The sequence below is a fragment of the Vulpes vulpes genome, chromosome 12, assembly GCF_048418805.1.
Source record: "Vulpes vulpes isolate BD-2025 chromosome 12, VulVul3, whole genome shotgun sequence".
Lineage (NCBI taxonomy): Eukaryota > Metazoa > Chordata > Mammalia > Carnivora > Canidae > Vulpes > Vulpes vulpes.
Genome location: NC_132791.1, coordinates 8,114,711 through 8,140,343, shown reverse-complemented (window position 1 = coordinate 8,140,343; position 25,633 = coordinate 8,114,711). Strand labels below are relative to the sequence as shown.

The 25,633-nt window shown below is 36.3% G+C and overlaps 1 protein-coding gene across 2 annotated transcripts in view; it reads right to left on the bottom strand.

The window, feature by feature from the left end:
- The window catches only part of SHOC1 (shortage in chiasmata 1), an 81,991-nt gene extending 58,693 nt beyond the window's left edge, over positions 1–23,298 (bottom strand). The window contains exons 1-6 of one of the 2 annotated variants that reach the window (XM_072731973.1): positions 23,270–23,298; positions 19,851–19,931; positions 17,222–17,345; positions 13,059–13,146; positions 10,475–10,630; positions 5,002–5,186 (exon numbers count right to left, since the gene is read on the bottom strand). In XM_072731973.1, coding sequence (XP_072588074.1) covers positions 5,002–5,186; positions 10,475–10,630; positions 13,059–13,146; positions 17,222–17,345; positions 19,851–19,895 — 598 coding nt within the window. In that variant the 5' untranslated portion in view covers positions 19,896–19,931; positions 23,270–23,298. The remainder of the gene's footprint in view (positions 1–5,001; positions 5,187–10,474; positions 10,631–13,058; positions 13,147–17,221; positions 17,346–19,850; positions 19,932–23,269) is intronic. The other variant, XM_072731974.1, reaches the window with a different exon arrangement.
- Between the last annotated feature and the right edge of the window lie 2,335 nt (positions 23,299–25,633).

The following is a 25,633-nucleotide window of genomic DNA, read 5'->3' as shown; positions in this document are numbered from 1 at the left end:
AATTTCAATGGCATTACAATTTCTCAAGAGATCTCTTTTGGAAATTAAAAAACTGATTTACTGAAAGTAAATCTAGAAGAATACATGAGAGTAGGAAAAAAATTTAATAACAAAAAATAAGATACTATTAATACATGTTATTATTATATATTAAATGGTTAAAACTGTATGGTACAATAATAGACAAATTAATAGAACATAATATCCAGAAACACTCTAATGTGGGCAAGGATTTAGCATATTTTGTAAGTGGCATATCTAATCAGTAAAGAAAGGAAAGACTACGCCATAAATGATACCAAAATCTTAAGGAAAATCTTAAAGAAAACATGAATACATATTTTTCTAATTTTAGGAAGAATTTTCTAAGTATAAAAGCAATGAAAGAAACCTTAAAGGAAAACACTGATGTCCTGGTTAGTTTTAAATTAAATATACATTAAATATATCTTTGACACATACAGATAAAATGTAAGAAGAGAAAAATAGATAAGCAAATCATTTCACAAAATAAATATATGCAAATGTCCAGTAAAAATGAAAAATTTTTGTAGATTTTATTTATTATTTAGAGAGAGAATGAGACAGTGAGTGTGTGGGTGCATATGAGCTCAAGTAGGGGGAGTGGCAGAGGGAGAGGAAAGGGAGAGAATCTTGCAGACTCCCTGCCCAGCATGGAGCCCCATGCGGGGCTTGGTCTCAGGACTCTGAGATCATGACCCTAGCGAAAATCAAGAATTGCGCTCTCAACCTACTGAGCCACCTAGGTACCCCAAACATAAATAATTTTTTAAATCCAAGTAAAATATAATTCTGCCCATCACATTGATTAAAATGTATTAACACAATATCAGTAGTAAATATACCCAATGATGATAAGGCTAGTATGAATAGGATATTCTCATATCATGCTAGTGAATGTATAGTTTAAAAAAAATACTTATATTAAATAATTCCACTTCCATGAATTTACTCTACAGAAAGAATGGGAAATAGAAGCATACATTTATGTACATATTTGAAATTAAAAACAACATTAGTGTTCTCAAATTGGGGAATGTATGATACATAAGATTTAGAACTGCAGTCATGGGATCCCTGGGTGGCGCAGTGGTTTAGTGCCTGCCTTTGGCCCAGGGCGCAATCCTGGAGACCCGGGATCGAATCCCACGTCAGGCTCCCGGTGCATGGAGCCTGCTTCTCCCTCTGCCTGTGTCTCTGCCTCTCTCTCTCTCTCTCTCTCTCTCTCTCTCACTGTGTGCCTATCATAAATAAATAAAATAAAATAAAAAATTAGAACTGCAGTCATTAAAAGAACAAAGAATGCTTTTGAAGACAAGTGCATGGTGAAATGTTCTCAAGATAATGTTAACAATTAAAAATAATATAATGCAGACACAATATGATCCCAATAGAAAAACGATTTATGTTTAGATTAAAGGTTTGGAAGTTTTTAATAAGGGACATTCTTCATATTTAGGATGTAGCTATCTTAACAGATGTAGGAAACATTAATAAAATTCAGTCCTCTTTCATGATCAAAAACTCTTAGCAAACTCAATACAGAAAGAGCTTCTTCAACCCAATAAAGTAAATTCTTCCAACATTTAACCATTAAAACTGACATAGGCATTGTAAATGATTCACCACTGAGATGATATTTACATCATTTTTAATGATGAAACTTTAAAGTATTTCCTTTACTGTCAAGAACGAGATGAGGATGGTAACATCACTGTTTCTATTAAACAATGTCCTGGAGGTCCTAGTCAGCACAATAAGACAAAAAAAAAAAAAAAAAAAAGATAAATGTTGTAAAGGAAGACACAGATGGGCAACAAAATCACTGTCTTAGAGGTATCTGTACTCCCATAGCAGCATTATTTACAACAGCCAAGGTGTGGAAACCATATGAGTGTCTGTCCACAGATAAGTGGATAAAGAAAATGTGTTTTAAAGAAAACAATTGATAAAGAAAATATTGTTTTCTTTAAAATGTGTTTTATACACACAGATTTAAGAAAATACTGTTCAATCTTAAAAAAGAAGGAAAACCTGAAATTTGCATTATGGATGAACATGGAGGATATTTTGCTAAGTGGAACAAGCCAGGCAGAGAATAGCAAATACTGCATGATATCACTTGTATGTGGAATAAAAAAGAAAAGAAGAACTCATGAAAACAGAGTAGAATTGTGGTTGCCAAGGCCTGGGACTGGGCTGTGGGGAAATAGGAAAGGTTAGTAAAACAGTATAAACTTCTAGTTATAAGATGAATAAAGTGTGAGGATCTGATGTATAAAACAGTAACTATAGTTGATACTATGCAGTGTATAACTGAAATTTGCTAAGAAAATAGAACTTAAGTGTTCTTACAAAAAAAAAAAAAGAAAGTAAATATGTGAAGTGATGGATGTGTTAATTCAATGATGGGAATCTTTTATGATGTATATATATATTATCACATTCTACACTTTAAATACATTTAAAAAAAAGGAAAAAAACGTGGGTAGTTGATGAAGTCAGAGGACTGCTGCTTTTTATTACAAATTTTGAGTAACTATTTGATTCTCTAAACTGTCTGCATGTACAATTTTTTTTAAATAAAAAATAGAGATGCCTGGGTGGTGCAGTTAGTTAAGGATCTGATTCTTGGTTTCAGCTTAAGTTATGATCTCAGGGTGGTGGGATTGAGCCTTGCCACGGGCTCCACGCTCAGCCCAGAATCTGCCTGATTCTCTCTGCCCCTCTCCTCTTTCTCTCTCAGTCTCTCTGTTAAATAAATAAGGAAATCTTTAAAAAAAATAATAAAAATTAAATTAAATTTAAAATAAAGCTACATTTGCATTTGCTTATATATTGCTAGGACATCTGAAATGATATTCATAAAATAATTACATTTATTGACAAATAATATGTGAGTGTTGTAGGAATATTAGTATATATCAACAAACGAAAAAATAAAAGAAAATTACCCACTGTTTTTGTCTTAAAGAAACATATGTTTTGACATTAACGTATTATTTGGTAATTAACTACATTTAAGACAAAATTTACAGTATCAGTTGAATTTCAAAACATAATGCATTCCTTTTGATTTAAACATTGAGACCAAAATATCTATAAATCTGGCAGCAATCAATATAGCTGCAAAGATAATAAACGAAATTGGCAAATCTAAATTTATAAAATGATGTCTAATGACACAGGACCCCTAAGGCAATATAGGATATGGATAATTTATATGTATTTGGAAACCCAAGCATATTTTCATTCACTGAATAGTAGTTTAGGAAGTTTCTGACTCTAGTTCATGACAGATATCATGAAGTTTACTAATAATGGCTTCTAGTTTTCCACATTAATAATAATAGCTATGTTTGGATATCTGTCATTTTTTTTTACAAACTATCTCATTACGTGTACAAATATACTAGTTGAACTCCACAAACATTTTTATAAGAAATTAGAAGAATAAGTTAAAAGATATTATAGAAGAAATTTGAAAACCATACAATTTTTTAAAAGATTTTATTTATTTATTCATGCGAGACACTGAGAGAGGTAGAGACACAGACAGAAGGAGGAGGAGGCTCACTGCAGGGAGCCCAATGTGGGACTCCATCCCACAATTCTGGGATCATGCCCTGAGCCAAAGGCAGACACTCAACTGCTGAGCCACCCAGGCGTCCCCAAAACCATAAAATTTTTCATAGCTGTCTTCAAATTACACCACTTTTAAAGTGGAGATTTAGACTATGATCAAATCTTTTGACTCTAAATTCAGATTATTCCTAAAATATCATGTTCTAAAGTTTAGTGTTTATTCTTTTTGAAAGATTTTATTTTGAGAGAGAGAGAGAGAGAGACTGTATGCATGAATGAGTGGAGGGGAGCGAGGGAAGAGGAAGAGGAAGAGGGAGAGAAGCAAACTCCCTGTTGAGCACAGAGCCAGACCTAGGGCTCCATCTCACAACCTCAAGATCGAGAGTTGGATGCTCAACCAACTGAGCTACCTGGGTGCCCCTCAAGTTTAGTCTTGAATGCAAATCTCTCACACTCTTTCATCTTTAACTAACAGGGATCTAACTAAATCATCACATACCTATTTGCCAGCAGTAAAAATTTTATACACAACTTATGTATTTACATAAAAACAGCAGTAAAAGAACCGTTATTATATATATCATCTATTAAGTTATTGTAGCTCACGCTATAGCATATCTTAAACTTTAAGTCTTAAAGGTAGTTCTCGCAAGTTTTACACTATTGGAAGAATTCAGCACCCTCAAGGAAGATGAAAATTTGGAATATAGTTTGGATAAAATGTACTTTAATTATTAATTATGGTAAACTTGTAAAAACGAGGTAAATTTCCTGATCTAATACTGCAACTAATGCATCTCTACTTTGAATTATGGTTTCATATCAATTAGATGAGACTGAAAATCTTGAGCATATTTTAGAAAATAAAATACAGCCATCATGTGGCGCAGCGGTTTGGCGCCTGCCTTTGGCCCAGGGCGCGATCCTGGAGACCCGGGATTGAATCCCACGTCAGGCTCCCGGTGTATGGAGCTTGCTTCTCCCTCTGCCTGTGTCTCTGCCTCTCTCTCTCTCTGTATGACTATCATAAATAAATAAAAAAATTAAAAAAAAAAGTGATGATGAGAAAGTGTTATTATTAAAAAAAAATCTATTTTAATGTTATAACAGATTGCTGTCATCAGATCTGGTTATAGTAATATGGTGTGAGCACAGTATGATCAAATCTCTGAGGCTATTTTGATGTCCAGGACACAGAAACTCCAAAAACAATCAAATTCACACACACAAAAATATTTTCCTAATGTGGCAAAGCTTAGAATTATAATTTTGCAGGTGGATACCCTTAAAAAATAGAAAAATTAAAAATCCAATAAAACAAAAACACTCATCAAAATGAAAATCTGTATGTTAGTAAGAAATGTTTTATAACAATAGAAATAACAAATGTCTCACCTTTGTCCTGTGTTTGAAGTGTTGAACATTTTTCTAAACCGCCAATAGGTGTAAAGACTTCATTATAGTCCGTATCAGTATATAAACTGGCTTCCTCTATTTCGATTGGAGAGTTTGGGTTTGAACTTGGAACAATTTCCTCAAACCCATAGTCAGTCTCGGTCATCATTCCTGTAACTGTTTTTCTATGACATTATAAAATTACTGATATTATGATGTCCCATTTTAAAATATCTCTATTAACAAATAGTATATGTTCATTGTAGAAAAATTACAATATTCCAACAGATACAGAGAAAAGTTAGCCCCAACACTTAAGACAAATTAAAAAAATATGCACTTTCTCAATTAGTTTTGGATATTTTTAAACAAAAATGGATTCATGTACATAGTATTATAAAACCTGCCATTTCTGGTAAACAATAAAACATGAGTACATTTATATGTTAATCAATGTACATTCACTTCATTTTTGATGGATGAACAAGATCCCACTGTATCGGTAAGCCATAATTCACTCAAACAGTTCCCTATTGTTGGCAATTTAAATTTGTTGTAATTGCTTGCCATTATACTGCAAGGGATATCTTTGTGCCTTTGCCTGTTTTCTCAAAATATGTTTCCTAAAAACAGAAATGAAGAGGTTAAAGGTATACAGATTTTTAGACTTTGCCATGCATTGTCAAGTTTTCCTTATGTTGGATTATCAATGTTTGCTTTTCCACATCATTATCCAACCTTTTATATTCTGTCTTCAACCTGGGATGTCGTCTTCATGCCTGAACTAAGCTCCCTTGCTCTCTGCTTCTGGTTGGGTTCAGCCAATAGGAAGTATTGGCAGGAGATCAAAGGTGGGAAGAGAGACAAGTTGGGATATTATTGTTCCCAAATCCTTTTCTCCTGGCCCACAATTTGGAAGTGGCTGCATTCTTGTACCAACAATTACATCTCATGTCAGATAGCCCCTCTCCTACAGCTAGCCATAGTTCTTACTGAGTTGATTACTGCTCAGTCCCCTTGCTCCTTCAAGCTTAGAGTGTTAACAACATCCTGGTGTTGCTGATCATGGGCAATTTTTTGGCTCCCTTGACCTTGCCCATTCCTTGCCTGTTTCCTGATTCATCCAGGTATATCCGCCACTGTCTGTAACATTGGGATATTTGGACTTATAAGAGATCTTTTAAATGAATTTTCTAACAAATAAATATATTACTTGCAATTTAACTACACATTCTAGTATGCCTTTTTCCTCCTGATATCCTAGAATATTTTAGCCTCAATAATTCCCTACACAGACTGAAAGAACCAAAATCAATGCAATTCCCCAATGTAACTGGAGAAAAGTATGTTGTATCTTCAAATTATTGATAGAAAAAAAATCTCTGAATTTCTCCTTTACTCTTTAACACAATATAAGGAACAAGCTCACCCAGGTCCATATTATTCATAAGACCATTGATTCCTGTGTGAATATTTATAGACTTTTAAATTGTAACATTTAGATTGCAATTATCTTTTTTTTGTTTTAAATGCTACTAATAGGATCAGTAATTTGTATCAATAATCATTGATACTACATTTTTAAGAAAATCCAGTCAGTTCTCTCCTCTTAGATATAAATGTTCTATGAAGAAAAGTTATTTCCTGGATTTCCTCCTACCTCCATGTCCAATATCATCTGTTCTTTGTTCACTGACATCTCCTCCTCTGCCTACACTGTAGATACTGATATTTCACCGGCTTCTAATCTAAATGATGTTTGCTTTCTTTCTATATCATTCTATTTGGGTAAATTCATCCACTCCAGGGATCCCTGGGTGGCGCAGTGGTTTAGTGCCTGCCTTTGGCCCAGGGCGTGATCCTGGAGACCCGGGATCGAGTCCCACGTCGGGCTCCCGGTGCATGGAGCCTGCTTCTCCCTCTGCCTATGTCTCTGCCTCTCTCTCTCTCTGTGTGTGACTATCATAAATAAATTTAAAAAATTTTAAAAAATATTAAAAAAATTCATCCACTCCAATTCACTAATTCCTTAACTTAAAAGAAATATTAACTGAGTATCCACAGTGTGCTAATACCATTTTAGGCACTGAGAATGGAGTAGTAGAACTCCAAATAAAATTCTTACCCTCATGAAGCTAACCTGTTAATGGGATGAGAGACAAACAAACAAATAACATAATGTCAGGTGGTGAACACTGTTATGAATAAAATAAAATATTATGGCATCAAGTAAGAACCAGATTGTTGGTAAGAGGTCTATTAGAGGGTAGTTAGTGAACGGGCAGCTGAGGAGCTGATAATTCCACAGCTACCTGAATAATGGCAGGGAATAAGCTATACAAAGGCCTAAAGTGGAGTAATAAGGTTGGCATAGTCTAAGAAAAGCAGAAAGGTCAGGGTGACTGAAACAGAGTAAATTTAGATAGGTAGGCAGGGACTACATCATGTTGGGCATTATAATACTGGTAAGAACTTTAGATTTTATTCAATGTGCAACGGGATACTTTCAGTAGGTTATAACAGAGAGACAGTTCATGATCTGATTTGTGTCTAAAAAAAAAAAAATTCCAGGTAAACTCTTAAAAGAAAATAGAGGAATAAATCCTCATGACTTAGGCAAAGCCTCTTAGATATGATGCTAAAAGCTGAAGTGACAAAAGAAAAAACATAAATTGGACTTCATCAAAATTTTTAAAAAATTGTGCTTCAAAAAAATTGTGCTTCAAATGATACTAAGTGAAAAGACAGTCCACAGAAAATATTTGTAAATCATGTATCTAATAAGGGACTTGTATCTAGACTATATAATAAACTCTTAAAATTCAATTATAAAAAGACACATAAGCCAATTGGAAAATGGGCAAAGGATATGAATAAACATGTTCTTGAAAAAGATAAACTAAAAGTCAATAATTACATAAAAAGATGCTAAACATCATTAGCCATGAGGGAAATGCAAATCAAAACTATAATGACATATAATGAGCCACCCATTAGGATGGCTATAATAAAAAAGACAGAAAATAACAAGTGTTGGCAAGGATGTAAATAAATTATAACCTTCATACACTGCCTGTGGAAATGCAAGATGGTACAGCTGCTTAGAAAATAATTTGGCAATTCCTCAAACAGTTAAATACTGAGTTACCAATATGATCTAGTAATTCTACTACTAGAGAAATGAAATCGTATGTATGCACAAAAACTTACCCACAAATATTTATAGCAGCATTACTCATACTAGCCAAAAACTGAAAACAACCTAAATGTCCATCAACTAATGAATGGATAAATAAAATATGCTATGTCCACACAATGGAATATTATTTGGCCATTAAAAAAACCTAAAGTGTTGATACATGCTATAACACAGATGAACCTTGAAAACATTATGCTAAGTGAAAGAAACCAGTCAAAAGAGATTCCACATTGTAAGCGTCATGTTGTGTTTTATAATAAGAAATATATATATGGTCTTCATCCCAATTTCTGGCAAGGAACTCCTAAAGCCCTTGGAATTTCCTAACGGTGTATTTGGTTATGTTAATGAGGTGACTTTTGGAAAACCTCTCTGTTGCCCAGAGAACCAACCATGTGATCAGAGGGCTGGAATTTCAGCCCCATCCGTCTGACTTCCAGAGAGGAGAGAAAGGCTGGAGTCTGAATCAACTGTCAATGGCCTATGACTGAATCAATCATGTGCATGTAATGAAGCCTTCATTAGAACACAAAGGGATGGGGTTCAGAGAGCTTCTGGGTTGGTGAACATAGGGAAATGCTGAGAGAGTGGTGTGAAGACAAAGGGTATAGAAACTCCATGCCTCTTTCCCATACCTTGCCCTATGCATCTCTTCCATCTGGTTGTTCCTGAGTTATATACTTTTAAAATCATCTGGCAATCCAGTAAATAAAATATTTCTGTGAATTCTGTGAGTCTGTCTAGCAAATTGATCAAATCTAAGGAGTTATTACTGGAACCTCCAATCTATAGCAGGTGGGTCATAACCTGCTTGCAAGTGGATTCTAAAGTAGGGTGAAAGGGGAGGCAGTCTTGTAGGACTGAGACCTTAACAGATGGTATCTGATGGTATCTCTGGGTAGATAGTGTCAGAATTGGGTTAACTGTAGGATAACCAGTCGACATCAGACCATTGCTTGTTGTTTGGGGAAACTACACTCCCTCCCTATGCTAGAACTGGTGTATGATTTTAATTCAATTCCATTTATATGAAATGTCCAGAAGAGGCAAATCTAGAGAAGCAGAAAGTAGACTGGTAGTTGCCTATCCGGAGGAGGAGAAAAAATTGCTGAGTGGATGTTAATAAGTATAAGATTTCTTTTTGTGTTGATGAAAATGCACTAAAATTGATTGTGGTGATAATTGCACAACTCTATCAATAAACTAAAAACCACTGAATTGGACATTTTAAATGGGTGAATTATATGGTTATGAATCATATTTCAATAAATCTGAAACATAAACCAAACATAGAGTAAGTATAGGGTTTGAAGCCAGACAGACTAGGATTTGAGTATTTTTTGGGGGGAGGGGTTGTTTTTAAAGAGCTCCAACTATTGATTGTGGGCAAGTTATTTAATGAGTCTCAGTTTCTCCTATTTCTCATATTACTGTTGGGATAGTAATATCCACCTCACATAATAGTTACAAGGTGTACAGAAAATAAATATATGTGCAATTCTCTGCATTCAATTGCATTCATCTGAATACAACAAGACAAGGAATAGGGAATATTGTTACACAGTTTTCCTCTTACTCTACTTGGCTATGTGCTCTCTCCTGGAAGCTAGGAAGTTTATTGCATGGTTCTCCCTGATGTTTTTGCATTTTGCCCTTGTCTCCATAGTTTGATAGCCTCAACCCCTTCTTTATCCTGTCCATCAAGCTAAAAAGAGTACTATATTTATTCTAATATGTATTTATTAGGAATTTAACATGTCTTTAAACTATGCTGGTGAAGGTTTTTTTGTTTATTTTTCCTTTGCTGGTGCTTTTTAAAAAATTCGAATAGTTATTTTCATTGGTGCTTTGTTGCAAGTTTTGCAACTTTGACTACAGCAGCTAATTTTCTTGTATGTCCTGTTATTTTTAGTGTGTAATTTTGCAGAACATAAGCTTTCTTAGGAAGAAATGGCAGTAAATGCCCATATATGTTAAAACATAGTACACCAACAAATTAATAAAAGAATTGAGGCCTTCTAATCAATATTAAGTAACAAAAATAGAAACAAGGAACGAAGAGAAGTGAGAATGAGAGGAAAAGCAAAATTTAGGAACTCTAGTTAGTGTTAATGATCGGAATGTTTATTCCTAAAATCCATTAGGTAACAAAACTGCAGTAGCAGAATTATTTCAAATTAAATTTTAACATGAGGAATCTCTGTATTTTCTGCTCAATTTTGCTGTGAACCAAAATTTCTTTAAAAATAAAGTCTATTAAAAATTAAATCTTACTGGGATCCCTGGGTGGCGCAGCGGTTTGGCGCCTGCCTTTGGCCCAGGGCGCGATCCTGGAGACCCGGGATCGAATCCCACGTCGGGCTCCCGGTGCATGGAGCCTGCTTCTCCCTCTGCCTGTGTCTCTGCCTCTCTCTCTCTCTCTCTGTATGACTATCATAAAATAAATAATAAAAAAAAATTAAATCTTACTGCATGAGACAAAGTTAAAATTAATAATAGCTTAAACATACATACAAAGTGGAGTTGAGAAGTCCATGGCTAGTAAAGCAGTTTGCAGTGTGTTAGAGACTAAAGCTCCTTTGTCCCATTCTTTGACTCCTAAATTTAGTTCTTGTTAGTATAGTCCAAGCTGATTGCTGGAGTCAGTCATCTCTAGTCCAGTGTTGGGAAGGAGAAAAGTGAAGGAGAAAAACATGCTGCTTCCTTTAAGGACGTTCCCCAGAAATTGCATAAGCTTCTTTTGCTTAAATATGCCGTTGGGAAGAATTTAGTTGCCTGGCTATGCTTAGTTATAGGGAAGCTGAGAAATGTAAATGTGATCTAGGTGGTGCCACAGGTCCACCTTCTTTGCCAGGGGCTCTATCTTGGTACTCCAAAATGAAGGGAAGGTCAGATAAGATCAGGTGTCCATTCTTTCAAGACCTCCCATTTCTCCTATACATGAATCTTGTGTGAGTCAGTAGCTAGATCATTGCCTTCTTGAGGACTTACTGCGTATTCTTGCTCTATACCTTCAGACATGCTGTTTCCTTTGCCTAAAATATTTTCTTTCAAGCTAGTTTCTCCTTCAATGTCCAATTTGATTGAAAAGCTCAATTTCTACCTTTTTTTTTTTTTTTAAAGATTTTATTTATTTGAGAGAAAGAGAGGGAGAGATACAACACAACACAAATGCATAGAGAGAAACCAGAGGGAGGGGTAGATGGAGAAGCAGACTCCTCACTGGGCAAGAAGCCAAGGCTCGGGGCTCAATCCCAGGACCCTGGAATCATGACCTGAGCCAAAGGCAGACGCTTAACCTTTTACTGAGCCACCCAGGGGCCCCTCAATTCCTACTTCTTGATAAAGCTGATCTTTCCTGCTTATAAATGCACAGTCCTACCAATCTAATTCATGGGGTAAAGAGATCTTAGAAATCATCTTTTTTCTTGTTTATTTAGGTAGGTTCCTGGGCCAGCAGTATCAGCACGTCTAGGAGCATATAACAAGAGCAGATTCTGGGGTGCCTGGTTGGCTTAGCCAGTTAAGCATCTAACTCTTGATCTCAGCTCAGGTTATGATCTCAAGCCCTGTGTTGGGTTCCATGCTGGTCATGAAGACTACTTAATTAAAAAAAAAAAAAAGTACACAATCTCAGGCCCCAACACAGGCCAACTGAATCAGGATCTCCATTTTTAATATGATCATCAGGTGATTCATATGCCCATTAAAGTTTGAGGAACACTGATCCAGTATCATTATACTGATAGAGTGAAGTTAGAGAGAGAAAATTACTTGTCAAGTAGATACTACTTGACATTTCAAATCAAGACCTGAAATCCACATTTTTTAATTAATGGAGCAGAACTCTTTACAGTATGCCTTCCTGCTTCCTCATCGCTCAGTTTAGTTATGCAATAAATACTTTGTGTTGGCCTAATGCCTTGTGATTAGACTTTATGATAGTCATCTTATCATTCAATTCTTAAATGATTAATTTTTTATGTCTATATATTATCTTCCTAACCTGACCTTTAAATTCCTAGATGTTGGAAACGGTATATTAGGCTTCTTTGTATTTTGAATTGGGACACATTTAAATTGGTTATTTGCTTCTTTCCAGCACAACTAAGGACAGCTTAAATTACTAAAACCTGGAAATGTGAATAATACCTAAATCATTCTTGGGTCTTGACACTCTTTGTACAAAGTGAAGCAACAGAGTAAATTACCTTTGTACTGAAATCTCTAATTTATATCTATATTAACAATGTAGACTGGGTTAGATATTCTTCCTTATATTATGCTGTGTTCCTATCTCTGTCATTGTATTTTCTTGTAATTATTTATTTATAAATCTCTACTCCCTATTTTCTTCTGTTCTTTGAGAGTAGAGACTGTGTCTTATTTATTTGTGTATCCTGTATCCAGCATACAGGATTGTATATAATAAATATTTGGTGAATGACTGAACTAATAATAATCTTCTGACAAAGTATGTTAGCAAATAGCCTTGAAATTGCACTTATACTCAGGAAAAAAGACTGATTTTAGTATGAAGTATCCTATAGACACATTCTACAAGAAGTATAATAACATATTTGCTTTGTTTCTGTGTGTGTTTTATAACACAAATGCATAGAGAACAGTTAATATGTGATAAATGAGGGAAAAATAAAAAGGGTATAAATCACTTATATTAACCTATTTTTTGTGTTCAGATTATGGCTTTTTCTTCAGCTGAAAGAATAAAATAAAAAAAATTAAAGAACAAAATCTGTGAGGATACAAAGGAAAGGATCTTCTCTCTTTAGATGTCTGGAGAACTTACTATTTCCCTCCTAAATGTAAAGAGGAAATTGAGGTTAAGGACACATACTTCTCTAGGAACTCCTCCACAAAGAGACTTGCTTTCCATTGATCCAAGACAGAGGTATCTGTCATTCCCCACACTGAAACAGCTGAAACTAGAAAGAAGAATGGTAAACATTAGCTTCTAGAATTTTCTTTTGCACTTAATACCAGGAAGCCAAACATGAACCTTTTACATTATCTTTATTTGCTCACAAATGTAGCTTTTCCCAAAATTATACCAGATTCCAAATATTTAAATAATCTTTCTCATTATCACAATTCACCCTTGTCAAAACTCCTTAACTATAGTCAGAACAATATTATCTGAACATATCATCCTCATTTTTACAGCCTCTCTTTTGCTTATACAGCACTACCATCTAGATAGTCCTGTTCAACAGCTCATATTATTCCTGATAAAGCTTTTATTCTCATTCTTTAAGACAATGATATAACACTTTCACCTCTCAAATTTTCAATACTCCTCCCCCTACCCATTCTCAGTCCAGGGCCTTGACTTCACATAGAAAATTGATACAGAGAGTTACCTCATCTTCTACCACCAATTTTACCGTTTCACTGGCCTAATTACCTACAAACCCTGCCTTCCTATCTATTGTAATGGAAAAAATATTCTGGCTTTTATTTATACCAAGGCCTCCAGTTGTGCTCTTGATACTATCTCCTTTTACTGTTCTCCTTTTTCTTTCCTACATCATCATTTTCTCTCTTTATATCAAGATGATTTCCACTGGCAAACATTTTATAGTCTCTTTCCTTATCACACATTTTTTAAAATCACACATCTGAAAAAAGAAAACTTTTATTGCATTTCTCTCTTCAGCTAGTACCTCATTTTCTATTTTCATAGCAAAATTGCTCAAAAGAGTTGCCTATATTCACCATCTCACACCTGACATCTCATTTTTTTTTAGCTCAACACATTCTAATTAGGCCTCCATACCAAATATTCCAGTGAAACGTCTCCTACCAAGGTCATTAATGACCTACATTTAGTCAAGTTAATTAATGGTCAACTCACTATTCTCATCTTACTTGATATTTTAACAGGGACTAATGCTTTTGACCATTTTTTCTTTGCAACACTTTTTTCTTTAGAATTCTACAATACTACACTCATCTGTTTTTTCTGTCTCACTTGTCTTCTTATCTGGAGTGTTCTAGGGCTCTGTCCTAGGCTCTCTGCCCTATACATACTCATGCTCTTAGTTACTTCATCCACTTCCATAAGTTTATGTGTAATCCATATATGATTACTTCAATTTGAAACTCCAGTTGTGCTCAAGATTTATATAGTAAATTGCCTCCTTGATGTCTTCATTCAGATGCCTAAATAAGCATTTTGACTTGGCCAAAGCAGAGCTATTGACTCTAGCCACAAATTGGCTTTCCATGAGCCTTTCCTTATCTTAGAAAATAGCACTGAGGGCAGCCCGGGTGGCTCAGTGGTTTAGCACCGCCTTGGGCCCAGGGTGTGATCCTGGAGACCTGGGATTAAGTCCCGCGTGGGGCTCCCTGCATGGAGCCTGCTTCTCCCTCTGCCTGTGTCTCTGCCCCTCTCTCTCTCTCTCTCCCTGTGTCTCTCATGAATAAATAAATAAAATCTTAAAAAAAAAATAAAGAAAGAAAATAGCACTGCCATCCACCCAGTTGCTCAGGTCCAAAACCTAGAAGAAATTCTTTATTGTTCTATTTTTTCTTTAACTCTCTCACTGTTGGCTGGACCTCTAAAATAATCGCAATTCAACCACTCCTTACGCCTCCATTAATATAAACCTAATTCAAGCTTCTATCATCTTTTATGTAAAGTGTAGATTCACTTAGCAATCTAGATTCTGAATCAATACATAGCTTTCTGATTGATTTTACCATCTCTACTCTTGTCTCCCAATCCCACCCCTTCTATACTCCAGACAACCAGAATGATTTTTCCAAAGCATATATCAGGTTATGTCACTCCCCCTCTAAAAACTGTCCAATGATTTGTCACATTAGCTATAATATAGACAAACAAATAAACTCCATATTATGGCATTCAGTACCTCATATCTTTCAGAAGCTGCCTACTTCTTAGATATCCTGTTTTCATTAATCTGTCTGATGGCCTAATTTTCTGGTCCTTACACTCATCAAGTTTATTCCTGAGTCAGAAACTTTGCATTTGCTTAAAAGGCTTTACCCCCATATTGTTTTATGGTTGTTGCCTTCTCCTCATCCAGATCTTTACTTAAATGTCCACCTCCTTCTCTAAGCATCTTAGGAATCAGTGCTCCTTACTAAATTTCGTATCACAACCCTACTGTCTTTTCTACACATTTATTAATACCAGACATTAGCTTCTATATTTAATGGTTTTATTGCTATATCCTTCTTTCAGTCTGAAAACCCACTGAGGGAAGGAACTACTTCTGTCTTTTTAGTAACTGTCCTTAGCACCTATAACATGCCTGGTACATAATACATGCTAAATAAATGTTGCTAACTAACTTGACTCCTCTACGGAAGCTACTTCTTTCTTAAATCCATGACATGATAAGAGCAAAACATATATTTTGTACATATGCATTTAAAAATAGTTTTATGTGCAGTGTATCATAACATTTTAAAGTAGCTCTCCTATAGTTGAGTAAGATCCTACAATACTATAAATGTTTACACTGCTAGAATATTTTAAGACTTCATCATCTACATATATTTTATTTGTTCTATTCATATCTAGTATAAAAGCTTCCCAATTCCCTACTTTGTCACCTATATTCTGTCATAAAAATATTAATTTGTAACCTTCTTAGAGTTCTGATATGAATAAACACAACGCAATTTATTAAGAAGAAAATCATACTTTCTTAATAATTTACTGTGCTAAACTCTGACATCACTTTTTAAAAAAATTTATTTACTTATTCATAGAGACACAGAGAGAGAGAGAGAGAGAGGCAGGCAGAGACACAGGCAGAGAGAGAAGCAGGCTCCATGCAGGGAGCCTGACATGGGACTCGATCCTGGGTCTCCAGGATCACGCCCTGGACCAAAGGCAGCACTAAACCGCTGAGCCACCCAGGCTGCTCTGACATCACTTTTAAAAAGCTTCTGCACAGCAAAAGAAACAGTCAACAAAACTAAAAGACAACCTACAGAATGGGAGAAGATATTTGCAAATGACATATCAGATAAAGGGCTAGTATCCAAGATCTATAAAGAATTTATTAAGCTCAACAGCAAAGAAACAAACAATCCAATCATGAAATGGGCAAAAGACATGAACAGAAATTTCACCAAAGAAGACACAGACATGGCCAACAAGCACATGAGAAAATGCTCTGCGTCACTAGCCATCAGGGAAATACAAATCAAAACCACAAGGGGATGCCACCTCACACCAGTGAGAATGGGGAAAATTAACAAGGCAGGAAACAACAAATGTTGGAGAGGATGTGGAGAAAGGGGAACCCTCTTGCACTGTTGGTGGGAATGTAAACCGGTGCAGCCACTCTGGAAAACTGTGTGGAGGTTCCTCAAAGAGTTAAAAATAGAGCTACCCTATGACCCAGCAATTGCACTGCTGGGGATTTACCCCAAAGATACAGATGCAGTGAAATGCCGGGACACCTGTACCCCAATGTTTATAGCAGCAATGTCCACAATAGCCAAACTGTGGAAGGAGCCTCGGTGTCCATCGAAACATGGATGGATAAAGAAGATGTGGTCTGTGTATACAATGGAATATCACTCAGCCATTATAGACGACAAATACCCACCATTTGCTTCAACGTGGATGGAACTGGAGGGTATTATGCTGAGTGAAGTAAGTCAATCAGCGAAGGACAAACATTATATGGTCTCCCTCATACACGGAATATAAAAAATAGTAAAAGGGATTAAAGGGGAAAGGAGAGAAAATGAGTGGGAAATATCAGAGACGGTGACAGAACATGAGAGACACCTAACTCTGGGAAACGAACAAGTGGTGGTGGAAGGGGTGATGGGTGGGGAGACGGGGTGACTGGGTGATGGGCACTGAGGGGGACACTTGATGGGATGGGCACTGGGTGTTGTACTATACGTTGGCAAACTGAACTCCAATAAAAAAGTATACAAAAAAATAAAAATACATATTTGAAAAATAAAATTAAATACATTTTTTGAGAAATAAAAAATAAAACTTACCTCTCGTCCATGGCCTCCTAAACTTGTCATCAATAACTTCTCCATAATAATTTCCGTCTTGATATAAACATGAAGGGATTCGAAGCAGTAAGGCATCTCTGTGAAACTTCTTTCTAACTACAGTCTGTGTAAGAAAGTAAGATTATAAAATCTTTTAATACATTCACCAGCTTTAACTATCAATATTCAGAATATTAAAATTCTGTTCTTTTAAATTTATATTATTTTTATCTGAAGGTAATACCTACTTATTACAAAATATAAAATAACACAGAATATGTAACTGAGAAAGTCAAGGTCCCTAGTAATATCGGTAATAGTTTGGCCTATTTTCCACTGGCTTTTTTTCTAGGCTAGGCTAAAATGTGTGTGTGTGTGTGTGTGTGTGTGTGTGTGTGTGCGCGTTTGATGAAAGTGAGATCACACCATTTATATAGTATGCCATTTAGCAATATGCTTTTTTTCATTTAACAGTATAATACAGCTGTCTTAATTTTGTTTTCTATGTCTTTGCATTATTAAACTTGTGACAACCAGCAAATAATTTTCTAGCTTAAAAAAAATCAACAAATAGAACTATTTCTTCAAGCTCATCATCTATGATGTGCCTCTGAAAAATGCCCTGCTATTCTTCTCAGATTATCAAAACCTTATTTATCAAGAAAAAAAATCCTATTTAATCTTTCAAGGTCCATCTTAAGCAATATCTCCTCTAATGAAGCTTTTCCTCAGTGACTCTCAACTTCCCATAAAATTCGTTATTCTATATATTTTGACAAATGATAGTTTCTTGGGAAACTAGTTTATGTTTGCTGAAGCTGTTATACATATTAAATAAGAGGTCTTAACTATCCAAGAATAAATTGTACAAAGAAAGAAAAGTTAAAGTAATTTATATAAAATGAGGACCAAAGATTCATAGCAAAAAGGGGAAAAAAGTTTGATTAATACTTTATCTAGGGCAGCCCTGGTGGCGCAGCGGTTTGGCGCTGCCTGCAGCCCAGGGCGTGATCCTGGAGACCCGGGATTGAGTCCCGCATCGGGCTCCCTGCGTGGTGCCTGCTTCTCCCTCTGCCTGTGTCTCTGCCTCTCTCTCTGTAGCTGTGTCTCTATGAATAAATAAATAAAATCTTTTTTAAAAAAATACTTTATCTAAAAAAATGAAGTAGTTATAAGAACTCAGTTTTATATCTAACAAATTTTGTTTATAATTGGCTTGTAACCATACTGTTTTTTAATCAAAATTTTCCTACAAACTGTATTATATAATGATATGCATGAGAAGAGTTATTACTTCACCTTTGATTATAAAGAAGATATTTTATTTTATTTATTTATTTTAATATTTTATTTATTTATTCATGAGAGACACAGAGAGAGAGACAGGCAGAGACACAGGCAGAGGGAGAAGCAGGCTCCATGCAGGAAGCCTGACGTGGGACTTGATCCCGGGTCTCCAGGATCACGCCCTGAGCCAAAGGCAGATGCTCAACCACTGAGCCACCCAGGGAAGATATTTTAAAAATCTATTTAACCGAAATATTCCCAAGGCATTTCTAACTCCTTTAATATTCAAACCATTCTCTTCCTCTTACCTGTAACTAATCTAATATTGCAAGGTCTTCATTTGACAATAGCTTTACCTGTTATTTGAGTGGTTCCTCAACATTGTTTTCATGAGCCTTACAAAATTCTACAACTTTTACAAGATTTGCCATCAACTAGTATCACATTTGTACTATATCATGGGGTGTGATCTATGAACAAGAAACTAAGATACCATGGACAAGGATAAAAGTTTAAGGATGTTTGAATTTTGAAGTGGCCAATATATTCATAAGTATATTTGTTTAACAATGACATCTGATTCCCTACCATGTATATGTTATAATAACACATTTACCTCCCACAGTTGGGAAGAAATAATAAAACCTGAAGATATATAAATGTCTTTCTTATTTTCTATAAAATGTAACAGAGTTTTAGTTACATTGGAGAAACTTTTCTTCCCAGTAATGAGGTCAAGATTATAAAGAAAATCAAAATTTAACCTGTCAATTAAGATCATAAGAACAATGAATTGTTGTATGACAATTACCCCAATTAGTTTCTTAACAATGTACTGGAGTTTCAGCTTTTTATAAGCTGTTTAAGTTCTCTAGACAGGAGTTTCCTAACCTGTAAAACTGTAAGACCTGTGTAACAATGGCATCTTACTCTTGCAGTAGTTATGATGATCAAGTGACACAATCCATCAAAAGAGCAATGTATCTCACTCATAGTAAGTGGTCAATATATGCTGTTACTGTTATTTCCTCATGAAGATCCCTCCCTCCCCACTCTTTTCAAGGAAGATCACTCAAGAATGTTCATAAAAGCAGCCCAAATATGCCAAGAATTTCCTTTTTTTCTGCTGACAACTTCAAATGCATGTTGCATTATCAATAATTACCTTCTAAAAATGGCATTTTTAAGGTATAGAAGTGGGAAGAAAGTTTAAATAAATGTCAAAGTAATTAATTAAACTAAGGATTAATCTAAGAACTACTGCAATTATCATAATCTTATAGTGAATGCAGATATTTTTATATCATAATTCTTAGTAGTTAGCGATCCAGTAACACTCTACCTCATATAAATAGTCTATTGCACAATATTTGAATGCTGAAAACATGTCTTCTTTCTTTGAAAGTGGTACAAGTTTCAGTATCTGGAAATATAAAAATTAAAATTAAATGTTGGCAAAATAGCAAAGCAAGGAGTAGAAAACCATTCTTAATCACAAAACTTTGGTTCATTTATTTTTAAAAAGGCACTAAATGATAAAAAAGTTAACTTTAAAAATAACATTAGTTACTATGATTTAAATCTAATATGAAAATAATGTATGTTGATATAAAATTGTTAATCTATTTTTGATATAAGTTCATATATTGTTTAATCCATATAACTTCTGGTTGGTGGATTGAAATATATACATACTGTGATCATTTTGTTGCAAAAGAGGCAGGAATTTGCAAGACTGGTACAGTGGTTTTCTCAGGGCAACCATATTTCTTAAGGGGTCTTTAAATAGCATGACCATAGATAAAACTGTGCTGAAGCAGGGGAGAAGAATTTGGGAAATTCTAGTATTTTACTTAAAAAATAAAAAGGCCAGGAGTGGCTAAGTAGGAAGAACACGTGATTCTTGATTTTGGGGTCATGAGTTCAAATGCCATGTTGGGAGTAGAGATTACTGAAAAATAAAATAATAAAAACTTTAAAAAAGTAATATTAAAAATAATTCAGTAATATTAAAAAAAGAAAAAAGGCTGAAGTTAGAATTCCCTAATACTTAGCTCAGAAAGCCACAATGACATATTATTCTTAGATAAATGGGTAACTATTGTAAATAAACATTTTTTTTAAATTTAGCAATAAGTAAAATTTAAAATGCTGAAAGAGTCCAAGATGGTTCTCATTTATGTGAGAACTGGAGCAATTACAGCTTCTAAGAGTCACTGTAGGACAGAGTCCAGTGTATCAGATAGTTCTTAGTATTCTGATCAGTTATTTAAAATGTTTTGGGGGATTCAGAAGTAAACCAGAAGTCTTCACATAGTAGTTTGTCAATAAGTTCTTAGCGAGTGAAACAAACATTTTAATCCAAATGTTTTGCCTTAGTTCCATTATTATTTTATTATTTAAAAAATTTTTTTAAAGATTTTATTTATTTATTCATGAGAGACACAGAGAGAGGCAGAGACGCATGCAGAGGGAGAAGCAGGCTTTTTGGAAGGAGCCTGATGTGGGACTCGATCCCAGGACCCGGGATCATGCCCTGAGCCAAAGGCAGATGCTCAATCGCTGAGCCACCCAGGGGTCCCTCATGATTTTATATTTGTTTGAAGTTTACCTGTTCCCTTGTCTATGGTGAAGGTACTGCACCAGAAGACCTTAAGAGCTCATCTACATTAATTAGCTATGAATCTATTCCTATTTTCAGTCATCATCGCCTGAACATTCTTAACTACTCAACTACTGTCTTAAAATACTAAGAGCAAAACGGTTATGGAATACAATTACTTTGATTAATGAATCAGAAGACATTTTGGATATTGCATAAGCTTTCCAGTGAAAAACCCAATAAGCTATCTGAATTATTTTTAATATTACTAGGTTCTGTGGTATCAACAGATGTGGGGAATACACCAATATAGTGTTGGTGACCTTGTTCAATCTTAATTAAAGATTAACATAGCATTTTCTTACTGGTGATTACTTCTCTGGAAATATTTTATTTTTTTTTAATTTTTTTTTTTTTAAGATTGTATTTATTTATCCATGAGAGACACACAGAGAGGCAGAGACAGAGGCAGAGGCAGAGGGAGAAGCAGGCTCCAGCAGTGAGCCCGACGTGGGACTTGATTCCAAGACCCCGGGATCACGCCTTGGGCTGAAGGCAGATGTCCAACCGCTGAGCCACCCAGGGATCCCACTGGAAATATTTCCTAATCACTGTACCTCCATACCTTCTCCATACGGTGTATCAATAATCTTTGAGGTAAATATTAATTTAGAATTTCCATTTTTTGATACTGTGCTTTCCTAAAACATCATCTGATTGTGCCTCATTCTAAAAGTCATTTCAAAAAGTTTAAAATAACTCTACTTAATCCATTCGGTTATTGTCAGCAGTGTTTATCTTAAATTTTCCTTTCTTGGGAAGCCTAACATTTCCATTCACTTCAGATTTGTCACTCTCATCAACTACTTTGAACAATAATTACTGTTGTGTTGAAGTTAATCATTTAAATTCATGCTGAACCTATAATAGTAAAATAAGATATTATACATCATATATATTCATAGAATTCCTTTCACCTATCAGGTTTACTTCATTGATTACCGGTATTTGAACCATCTTATAATAGTGGATGGACAGGAAGAGAGATAAGTCGGCCTTATTTCTAAAATCAAAGGGAGTGGACAAGCAAAATCATGGCTAAAGAGAAAAGTCTTTTAAAAATAATCAACTTTTGAATTGCAGCAATTCCTGAAATATTTTTCCTTATCTGCTTCTAGAGATTTTATTTATCCTGTGCTACCTCCTGATCAGGGTCAAAATGGAAATGCATATAAATAATTAGGTTAGAGGGCAGCCCGGTGGCTCAGTCTGCCTTTGGCCCAGGGTGTGACCCCAGGGTCCTGGGATCGAGTCTCACGTCGGGCTCCCCTCAGGGAGCGTGCTTCTGCCTGTGTCTGTCCCTCTCTGTGTGTCTCTCATGAATGAATAAATAAAATCTTAACCAAAAAATAAAAATAAAAAATAAAAATAAAGAAAGAAACTTGGGATGTAACTTCTAGAAGAAACCACTAAAATAATTTAAAGTAGTTGCCCCTTTGGAGTGAAGTAGGGGACTGCCTCTCTCTCTGTCTCTCATGAATAAATAAAGTCTTTTAAAAATAAAAATTAAAAAAAAAAAATTAGGTTAGGCCCTTATGCAGAAGGCCAGAGAAGTTAAGGTACAGATTTTTTTTTTCCCACCCAGTTTTACTGACACATAATTTAGTTAAAAACTTTTACATATTTAAAGTGTACGTATCCATAATGGAACATTATTTCCAAGATTATTTAAGACACATAGGAGCGAATGAATTTTGGGGGCTGGCTTCCCTTAAGGAGATTTCTCCCCTTCCTCACTCCTTTGCCTAAAAACCACACTTGAGCCATGTAAACACCGCAGAGGAGGCCAGGCTCACACATTTCCTCACATCGTTTGTTCCATACAACTCGGCGTTAGTGGGTTGAGATCCCCGGGCCATTCTGCGCCCCGCACTCTCCCTATTCCCGCCTCATCAGGTTACGCGGACCCGGGCGCTGGGGTCTCAGCCCCACAGAGAGCCACATAAGCCGCCCTCACAAATCTGTTTTCCAGAAACTCTGGAGCTGCCATCCTCTACGCCAGCCTGATCTCTTCTTCCCGTCTGCTCATAGAACACCCCCCCTCCCCTCATCCCCTCAGCACCTCAGGACGGCTCCCCCGGGATCAAATCGCCACCTACCGGTCGGCGCCTGAGAAAATTCCCGCCTACTGCTCACGTGATCTCCGGCGCAGGGGGGGCGGGCTCAGCTCTCCCATTGGCCACGCAGGCCAGGCCCCGCCCCTCGAGCTCCCGGCATTTCCGCCTGCGGTGGCTCAGCGCCGGGGGCGTTCGGCGTCCTCGCGTGGCCGACGCGCGAAGCCTCGGTGGCCCTGAGGGGACAGTGACAGTGGGGAAGGTGGCGGGAAGCCAGAAGGAACCGGTATGAAAGGCTGGGCCGGCCGGGCAAGGGGGCCTGGGCTTCTAATGTTGGTTATTAGCTTAATCCTGGCGGAACGGGACGGGGCCAGCGGGGAAGCAGGGGCGGAAGCGTTCCGGGAGGCAAACGGGGGAACCCGCCCCCAGGTGCAGGGACTCGGGGAAGCGAGAGGGAGGGGGAGGCCGGTTTCAGGTGTTGGTCTTGCCGGCGGAAGGGCGTTAGAGGAGGGCGGCGAGATAGCTGGAGTTGGGACATGCGTACTGTACGCCTTGACCCGTGGCCGCCCCTTCGCAAACACGCTCGTGTGAGAATCGGGAAGAAGGGTTGTCTCTGTGTTTCTTAACTGCCGCCTTCCTTTACGTGACGTAACTCGGCATCGAATTTCTTCCCACGATCTTGCAAGAAGTGACATGCATTATTTATTTTACCAGCGTAGGGGTGTCTTTCCAGTTAATTATTAACAAAATACTAATTATGAAGCATCAGTGGAGGCTCAGCGGTTTAGTGCCTGCCTTTGGCCCAGGGCGTGATCCTGGAGACCTGGGATCGAGTCCCGCGTCGGGCTCCCTGTGTGGAGCCTGCTTCTCCCTCTGCCTCTGTGTGTGTGTGTGTGTGTGTGTGTCTCATAAATAAATAAATAAAATCTTTAAAAGAAAGAAAGATCAGTGGATGAGCGATAGTATTCTCCCAAGTTACTGACTTCATTCTATTTTGTACAGGTTTGTGCAGTTGGCTGCATTTAATGTTTGGCAGTAATCAATAGGATGATGTTCGTCTGGCCTTGAGGTACCTGACTGCGTGTTCTTGGATTAAAACTAATTCGAAATTGGGGATCCCTGGGTGGCGCAGCGGTTTGGCGCCTGCCTTTGGCCCAGGGCGCGATCCTGGAGACCCGGGATCGAATCCCACGTCGGGCTCCCGGTGCATGGAGCCTGCTTCTCCCTCTGCCCCCCCCCCCCCCCCCCCCGTGTGTGTGACTATCATAAATAAATAAAAAAATTTAAAAAAACTAATTCGAAATTAAATGATTTTGTAAAAATTAACAGAAGTTAACACATTTAGACTCCCTGTAACCAGTAAAACCATTCCTAAAATGAACGCAGGAAACGTAATCTCTATTACTAAGCTTATTCCCACATAACCAGTGTTAACAATCTGGGGTGTGTCTTTGTAAAATTTAATTTTTAAACTTTAAGGTCAATTAATTAACATATTGTGGTGTTAGTTTCAGAGGTAGAGCTTAGTGATTCTTCAGTTGCATGTAATACCCGGTGTTCATTACATTAAGTGCCCTCCTTGATGCCCATCATCCAGTTACCCCATCCCCCACCCAGGGGTATTGTCTTTTCATACCTCCTTATATGTTCATACAAATTTATATGGACATGCACATACAAAAGGGTTTGGCCAGTTACATAAAAATGAGTGATTTATTTTCTACAGTAAACAATACATCATGAACAACCTTCCAGATAAACATATATAGATTTAACTCATTTTTAACAGCTGCATAATATTTCATAGTAAAGATATGCCGTAACTTACTCAAAAAATTCTGCTACTGATAGATTTAATAGATTGTTTTCAGGTTTTTTTTTTTTACCTTGACAAATAATATGACAACAAGAATTCTCATAGAGTTTTGAATATTATTGCTGTTATTCCTATGGTATGAATGTGTTGCTTTGCTGCCTTAAATAGTAAGAGCTTTTCAAATTTAATAGCGCCGATTTACCTTCCAAAAGTTTATAGCAAGTTATGTTAAAAATGCCTGAGAGATCATTTTCCAGAATACTCAACAGAAATGAATGTTTTGCTCTTTAAAAATGTTTGCTAGTCTGACAAGAAAAATGCTCTCATTATTGTTTTCAATTGCATTTTTCTGATTACTGCTGAGATTAAACACTTTTTAGATGTTCATAAGCCCTTTGGATTTCTTCTTCTGTGAATCCTATTAATTGCCTAATTTGTGTGTGTGTGTATGTGTGTGTACAAGATCAGGGGATTTTTCCATTCATTAGGTTGTCTTGTGGAGATCTTGTGTATAGGTACGTTAGTTAATATCAGATTTGACTATTTAAATAACAGAAAATTTCCAAGCACATAAAGTTTATTTCTCTGTCACA